We start from the raw sequence: 7934 nt of genomic DNA, 5'->3' as shown, positions 1-7934 counted from the left end.
AACATTGTTCCTTGGAGATCTCTGTTCCATAGTTGCCTCAACTTTGGTAGATTGACCAACACAAAGTAGTTGAGGCTAGCCCGAAGCCCTTTAGAATATTTCTTCCAAAGAGGCAACACTGGATGCAATCCGCAGCCTCAAGCCCTTCAAGATCGAATATTTCTTCCAAAGACTCGCAATCGTGCACTTGCAAGCTTCTCATTCTCTCTAAAACAAGCATCAAACTAGATGGAATAGCATTAATAAATGATGGACATTTATCCACCACTAATGAGTCTAATTGCCAAGATGAAGTGATGGGATTAAGTTTGCCATGCCATCTTCCAATCAGCTCCGGGAACTCAAACAATCGCATATACTTAGTCTCAGCAAACATAACCTATAAGAAAATGCATCATAAACGTAAAATTCTAGTTAGCCAAAATTACTTTATTGGTCATAAAAAAAAAATCAAATTGCGCAAAATTTAGTAATTGAAGCATACCATTTCTTCAAACATATTTTGGATGGTCATGTTGAGGTTTCCCTTCCAAAAATTTAGGAACTCTATTATTGCACACTCTTCATTCAAAACTACTCGTACTCTCTCAAGCTTTGGCGCCTCAATTGGTCCCTTAGAGAAGAATTTCATCTTGGGACATCTATGCACAATAATATCTCCCAAAAGAGGGAACATCAAACTGTATCCACCCGAGCTAAAACAGCTCAACCTAGTCAACCCATCAAGCTCCATATCCTTCAATTGATTGAAAGCCACTACATGCCCCTCCTTTCCTCCCTCATCACTATGATGACATTTTCTAATCCTCAATTTTGTGAGTCCCACCAAATTTTCAGCTATTGTTGATGTGAACATATTTGATAACCCATGACAAAGTGACACATCAATATTGAAAATCTTGGAAAGGATGACATTTACACATTGATGCTAATCCTTCTTCAATTCTATGAGTTCCACCAAATTTGTAGCAACACTATTTCTATCTAGATGATTTAGTGGCTGGAGCTTAAAAACAACTTCAAGGGAATCACATGCTTTTGCCATCAAAGTTTCCAGGCTCAAGAGCTGTCCTAGAATGAAAGAAGGTACAACGTTCACAAGCTTTTTGCATTCTTTCACTGAAAGCAATTTTAGCTTAGAGAAAGAATCTGCAGGAATTTGATCGTGCCATATCATCTCGATGTTATCCATGCCCTTGATATATAAATTCTCCAAGTTAGGAAATGCAACCTACAGTACTCACAGAATTGGTGATTCAATTAAATTATGAATTCATGAACTTCCAAGATGTAAATAAAGAAGAGTGCCAAGATGTAAATTACAATTCACGGAATCGGTAATTCTAACTTAAGTTGCACAAAAGAAAAAAAAAGAATAAAATGAAAATAGGAAAATAAAAAAAATCTCCATGCTAATGTCAATGCCTCCAAAATGTGATGGCTATTGGAATATATTGGAGACCAAACAAAAAGTGCTAAGTAGGAATTCTAACCAGAATGTGTTAAGCATGGGCAAAATGGTAATTTGGATACGCTCATATAACAATCATCTAATGACGTTAGTGTTTCATAGATCCCAAACTCAAATAAAATCCTCCCTTTGTGCTTTTTTGGCTAGCCCAAGAGTGAAATAGCTACTATACATAGCAATTGTTAAATCACTTAGAGAAGGTCATTTAAGTTACAATATGGATGAAATTCTTAGTGAAATTGCACCATTTTGTAAATTAATTAAGAATGAGGAAGAATTTATTTAAAGAAAAAAAAAAAGTCAAGTAGGCAAAATGGGAATCACTGAATTGATGTAGTAAAAGAAGAATGCAACTAAGGGATCGCTTGAGGAAGAATATTAGCCATTAGAAAGAAAATGATGGAGAGATTGAGATTAAAAGGCAATAAATCAACCATCAAATGGTGCACTATAGTAAGAGATATGATTTTATCTAATACCGAATGCCTCAAATCAATATTAGATCACTCTAAGGCAATTACATAGTTAGGCTAAGAGAAAGCGATTAAAAAAGGAATAGCTTGGGTCAAATGAACAAATCCTACTCACATCATTCCACACTTCAAACCACTATATATACTTAATCGATTGAATTTTCCTTTTAAAATTGATTTTTGTTAATGTTGGAAGGTTCAATAGTTATATGCGAACGACAGATCATATACATATACTAGAGTTAAATTATAGAAAATAGTGCTAAATATCTCACTATAATAGATTAAAAATATCTAAGAAGATCGACGTATTAAGCCCATGGGAGGGCCCATTTGCACAGCCTATTTTGGCTGCATAAACAACATTTTAGGTGAACGGCCTATATTGCTTTTAGTTTAGTCAAAGCCAACCCACCCATACATTGCTCTATTTCATTTTCCACAGAAACATCCTTCCACTATGCACTCGACAATTCAGATGACTCAACTAAAATGGCTGATTTGCAAAATTATTTTATTTCTTTAACAAAAGTTTCATAAGAATGGTCTTGCGGTTCATGTAAAAACTAAGAGGGGTGATATCTGAAGCCCAAGACCCGAGAGGTCTTGCTTAGTTAGGCGACGGAGAAGGCTTCGATTTCCTTTGCTGGTGCAGTTAAGAAAGAGTAAAGCATCCTTCGACTATAAAAAAATGAGATCTTGTAAGTGCAAATGAAGTCAAGTGAGTGTCTTAAAGGCCCTTCATCTCCAACCTCTTGAACCTTACAGCTCACTTTCCTCTCAATTAAGCCATACATGTAAGGTTGTTTGGAGTTTTAAGTTTCTTGTGAATATCATAAAGCTTTTAGAGATCCTATTCGGTAGTTGTATTACTTGTTCATGCTTTGTGTAGGTACCATAAGAGATGTTCAACCATCTTTATGGAAACCATGTCTAGAGAATTTAAAAGTGAGAAATTGCAACTCATACATGTCTCGAACACTTATGCTTGTACGCCACTCATTTTCTATTAAAATTTTTAACCAAAATATACATTATAAGTAACTTAGTTTTTATCTTGGCTATGCTTGTCTCCAGTATATTTAATATTTTGACATAATGTTAATCACGTACCTCATGATTGAAGAGTGAAGTAGACGTGATTGATGCGATCTTGACTTCGACTTTCTTGTGCACCTGTCATTTGTATTTCATTGGATGAAAAGAATATCACCATTTGTATTGCAGAGATGAATATATTTGCAAGACAATCTTTAGTGATAAAAACAAAAAATTATCTTACACTTTCCATGAGAAAAGCACCTCAAACTTTTCAATCGTTTTAAGCGTAAATCGGTTAACATCGGGAATGCAAAAATTTCTGATGTTTCCATTCCAAACCTTTCTTCCTCCATAATGATTGCCTCCGTCTTCTCACAATCCGATATAGTCAATTCTTTCAGTTGTGTGAGAGATTTAACCATGGATGGCAAAAATATAAACTCGAGGCTATCCAAGCCAATGATTTCTAATGTCTCTAATATTTGAAAGGCAACCTGCGAAATTTGCTCATGGAATTGGTGATTAACTTAAATCTCGAATTCATGAACTTTCAAAGAGTAAATATAGATGAGTGCCAAGTGGAGAGGGGGATTATTAAATTGCACAAAAGTTAAAAAAAAAAGAATAAAACAGAAAAACGGAGTAAAAAAATCTCCATACTAACGTCATTTCTAATTGCCAGTCTTTCCTTCGCTAAAAAAACTTGCAATGCTGAGCTTAATTTGATGAGTGAGCTAGTTTTATTCCATTTGAAGTCCTTCGGAAATGGACTAGCGAGTGGAGCACTGCTCATCTCTCTATGTACAATAAAGCAAAACCCAACAACACTTTCGACCTCAAATTTCGGCCAAAAAAAGTTCAACTGATATCCATGGTCTGTGTCCAATGAGAACAATGGCGAAAGTTAAAAGCCCCAAACACTATGGTGATTAAGAAAAAGCGAAGACGTAAAGGCTCACACGCACTGCCTTGTGGGACCCACAACAAATATATCCAGGACCCTCTACTGACGGGGAAATTAACATATTGCAGGAGTCTTGGGCCCCACCATCACCTTCAGTGCTTATCGCCATTATGAAAATACACTAGTCAATGAAATAGCCGCCTCAACTTTTGCTTTTCTTAACTAGGGAATTGTTTGTCCATAGTTTACTGACTTCTCTCTTTAATGTTAGTAAAACACTATCAATAACCAATTTAACAAGATATCAAACACCAATTGTGAATTTGTGTTTGTTATGCCAAAAATAAGTACAAATATATCTATAAATAATACATGCGTGCATGAACATGCACAAAATTCTCTACTCTTACAATTATGGGGCCTATGCAATGACTAAGTGCTCATTTAAATGCAATACAAAAAAGAGGTGCGTCAATCATATTAGTATAGTTGCTATTATTTAAAAATCAGGTCCTCCTTTCCATTCTTCATGTTAGGTTTTTAAGAGAGTTGCCTATATTATACATTTCGTGGGTTATAACAAAGTTTTGATAACTAAATTCAATGGAATCCATTTCAAAGAATTAAAAATTACTTTACTACTGAAATTAATTTAGTGCCAAAATTCTCTTACATTTTGCTTATGAAACCTATGAATATGGATGTACTTGCACCATGTATTTTGAAAATAACTCAGAATTTGTTACGAACTAGATTTACATGGATTTCATATAATTAGTTGGATTTCCACACAATGAAGATAAATAAGATTGCTTTACTAATTACAAAGAAGGCATGAACAGATAAGGCAATTTGGAAGAAAACAAACTAAAAGTAACAAATTAAATAAGCACCATAGTCTGCATTACATCTAATAAGCGAAGGAAGACAACATTGATAAATAATTAACATTCTTTTGATGGAAAGTTACCTGTCGTCCATTGAAGAATGCAATTTGAGTGGCTACTTGGTCATCTGATGTACTACTCGAAGGAGCTAACCTAGTGATAAAAAAGTTCTTGATTTCTGGCAAGTAATGCAATTTCAATGCATGCAAATTATGCAACTCAAATTTGCCACTCTCATTAGCTTCTAAAATCCCCCGCATTACCATGCAATCGACAATTTTGATCTTTTCTAGCTGTGGAAGTTCTCTCATCGATGAAAGAGGAAATAGAACTTCCATCTTGTGACAACACTCAACTCGTACTACTTTTAATGCACTAAAGGACTTGGAGGAGATATTGTTGGTGCATATCTTCTCTAAGTTGATGAGATTCTTGAGAAATAATGACTCCAATGTCTTAAAATCCATATGGGATGGTGATTGGAGGATGTAATGGATCGAGGGAATATTCATGACTTGTAGATGCTTTAATTCTGGAAAGCCTTTTTGGTATAATGCGTAAATACTTTGCTCAATTCCATTCAACCCATCCAAAATCAAATTGTCAGTTTTGCCTAAGATACTTTGTATGCATCCTTTCTGCAACATTTCGCTTATTGGATCCCACTTGAGGAACAATATCCTTGATCCTTCTACATTCCACCAAAAACCATGACCCATTCTAATTTCATACTTGGTTAATTTTTCGACTTTTAAATCCCTTGGCAGCACACTTGGGTTGGGAATGGATATATGCAGAGTCTTGAGATACTTCATGTCATTCAACTCAATCATATTGGCATTAGTTGGTGGAGTTTGCTCCATGACATTCCACTGATCAAAGCTATTCTTCATGTACAACTCCTCCAATTTGATCAAGTTTCCAAGCACACCCGGTTCAATTATTTGAAGTTTTGAACAATAGTTCAAGTCTAACAACCTCAGCTCTACTAGTTGCCCAATTTCTTTTGGCAATCGCTGAATTTTGGAGTCCACAAAACTAAGAATTTGTAGCCTTTTCAGCTCCCCAAGAATGGCTACGTTATCTAATGAACATTTGTCAAGACACAGAGTGTGTAAGTTCTTCAAAAACTGAAACGGCGAAGGGGAGCAAGTGAGACATATCCCAGTAAGATTTAAGACCATGAGTTTCCTCATAGAGTTGAAATATGAATCTGGAATATCAAGAGATTCATCATTTGTGAACAGCAAAAAGATCTGCAATTCAGGGCAATCTAATTCTTGGGGAAGCTTTTTCATGTCAGTGTAGGGAAAGCATATCGATCCACAACTTTTGAGTTTCTCCTCTGGCAACTCTGTTATCAACTTATCTTGATCTTTCAATACAAGAAGAGGTTGATCTCTTGACGCAACCGAGGTAACAAACCCACGAACCAAGTCATGAATCTTGAAACCATTTTCGTCTTCATCATCTAACAAAAGGGAGGAGGCTTTCAGAGTATGGATCAGTGAGCCCAACCTATCTCTAGCTTCTTCCATGTTGCTAGCTTCTCGAAATAACCTCAAACCCATGCCGTACCTCACCAAGTATTCAAGAGATGGCTTAGAGACACCACAAGCAACACAAAGCCGTAATAATGACTTCGCCTCCTCACATTTTAAACGATCATAACTTACTCGCAACGTCTTATTTATCACCTCACCGGTTTCTTCATTCCAGATTTGTTTCAAAGCATCCTTACACTCAGAGTAACTAGTGTCTATAAAAAGTTTCGCTATTGCGAGAATTAGAAAAGGCAAACCTGCACATATGGAGAGTGCTTCCTCCACCAAGGGTTCTAACTCAACTTGTACTTTGCCTCCCACCGTCGTCTCAAACAGTCTTTTTGCCTCTTCGTTTTTCAGCCCACCAAGGAGGAAGGCATTGTCGCAGTGCATTTCCCTTCGCAGAACACGATGATCTCTTGACGTCAACAATAACTTGCACCTCACAACTTTGTTGTCATGTACGCAGGGAATGCCGACTGATTCCAAGTCGAGCTTTTCCCACAGGTTGTCCAGTATTATGAGGACCTTGTTCTTGTTTATCTTCCCCTCAGCTTCCAACCTCTCGCATAGACGCTTCGCGCGCACGCTGACAAACTCCTCGTTCTTGAAGTCCAGGCCCAACCCATGCGCAATCTCTCTCTTGAATCCTTTTGATGTCTGGATTTTCCGACACATCGGCCTTAGCAACCCAATCAAACAACTTCTTTTCCCTTATTCTCTTCTCAGCATCCACCAAAAGGGTGGACTTGCCGATCCCGCCCATCCCGTGAACCCCGACCACGCTATAGCGGTCATCCACAAGAGCGCCCATGATGTTCTGTATCATCAAAGCTCTGGATTCGAAGTCGACAGAAGAAGCGGACGCCGCTGTGGTGGTCGGCGGGACGACATCTTTGCCTTCTCTCCCAGCTGGAATTAGAGCAGCGACCTTACCAGGGGCAGGACCGCTGAAGGAGATCTCCCTGTTACTGTTTTCTAGAATGAGCTTCTTAATGTCGTCGGTCTTGTGGTTGGCCTTCCTGCTGAACTGATAGCGACAACTGGGGTCGGGAAGAGTCCCGTGGCAGCAAGTCTTGGTCGCCTTTTCGAATTCGCCCAACAGGTCTATCGCCTCTATCAAGGCCTTCTCAGCACTTGCCAGAAACTCCGGGACCCATCCGTGGATACTTTGTAGATTGTTTCCGGCCCCTTCCGCGGCATGGCGGATCCTCTCAGCCTCGTACTCCAGATTCCCGACTTCCTTCTGAAGATTGTTGGCGTAGCTCTTGGAGGACATGACGTAGCTGAATCCACGCTTGAGGGGAGCAACTAAGCACTTCAAAACATCCCATCCAATTGAAACGGCAGAATCGGTCGACATTTTTCTTTGATTTTCTGTCCGAGAAATAAAGAGCGAGAAAACAGAGAGACAGATAAAGAGAACGATGAAAAAGAGAAGCAGATGACGAAGGAGAAGAAGAAGAGGAGAAGGAAGAAAGGTTGTGCCGAGGAGAAGAAAGGGCGAGACAGAGCAAGAACGATGAGAGACGAAGAAGGCAAAGAGATTTGAGCGCAGAGAAGGATGATGGAAGGGAATGTCGAAGAGCAATCAATATAAGCAGGGAAGAGCTC

General features: G+C 38.2%; 1 protein-coding gene across 1 annotated transcript; it reads right to left on the bottom strand.

The window, feature by feature from the left end:
* Positions 1-928: 928 nt before the first annotated feature.
* Positions 929-7683, bottom strand: LOC108954060 (probable disease resistance protein At4g27220). The gene is made up of 4 exons (XM_039317470.1): positions 7057-7683; positions 4860-6980; positions 3058-3120; positions 929-1231 (listed from the first exon to the last, which is right to left on the bottom strand). Exons 1-4 carry the CDS (start codon positions 7681-7683, stop codon positions 929-931), a joined length of 3114 nt encoding a protein of 1037 aa, XP_039173404.1.
* Between the last annotated feature and the right edge of the window lie 251 nt (positions 7684-7934).

Source organism: Eucalyptus grandis, chromosome 7 (assembly GCF_016545825.1).
Source record: "Eucalyptus grandis isolate ANBG69807.140 chromosome 7, ASM1654582v1, whole genome shotgun sequence".
Lineage (NCBI taxonomy): Eukaryota > Viridiplantae > Streptophyta > Magnoliopsida > Myrtales > Myrtaceae > Eucalyptus > Eucalyptus grandis.
This window is presented reverse-complemented; position numbering and strand designations above follow the sequence as displayed.

What these genes read in the sequence shown, in the direction of transcription:
- LOC108954060 (XM_039317470.1), bottom strand. Translation starts at nt 7,683, where the DNA reads ATGTCGACCGATTCTGCCGTTTCAATTGGATGGGATGTTTTGAAGTGC. An exon ending in TCGGCAAGTCCACCCTTTTG is followed by an intron (nt 6,981 to 7,056) that starts GTGGATGCTGAG and finishes CGGAAAATCCAG; the next exon opens with ACATCAAAAGGATTCAAGAG. An exon ending in CATTCTTCAATGGACGACAG is followed by an intron (nt 3,121 to 4,859) that starts GTAACTTTCCAT and finishes TACAAATGACAG; the next exon opens with GTGCACAAGAAAGTCGAAGT.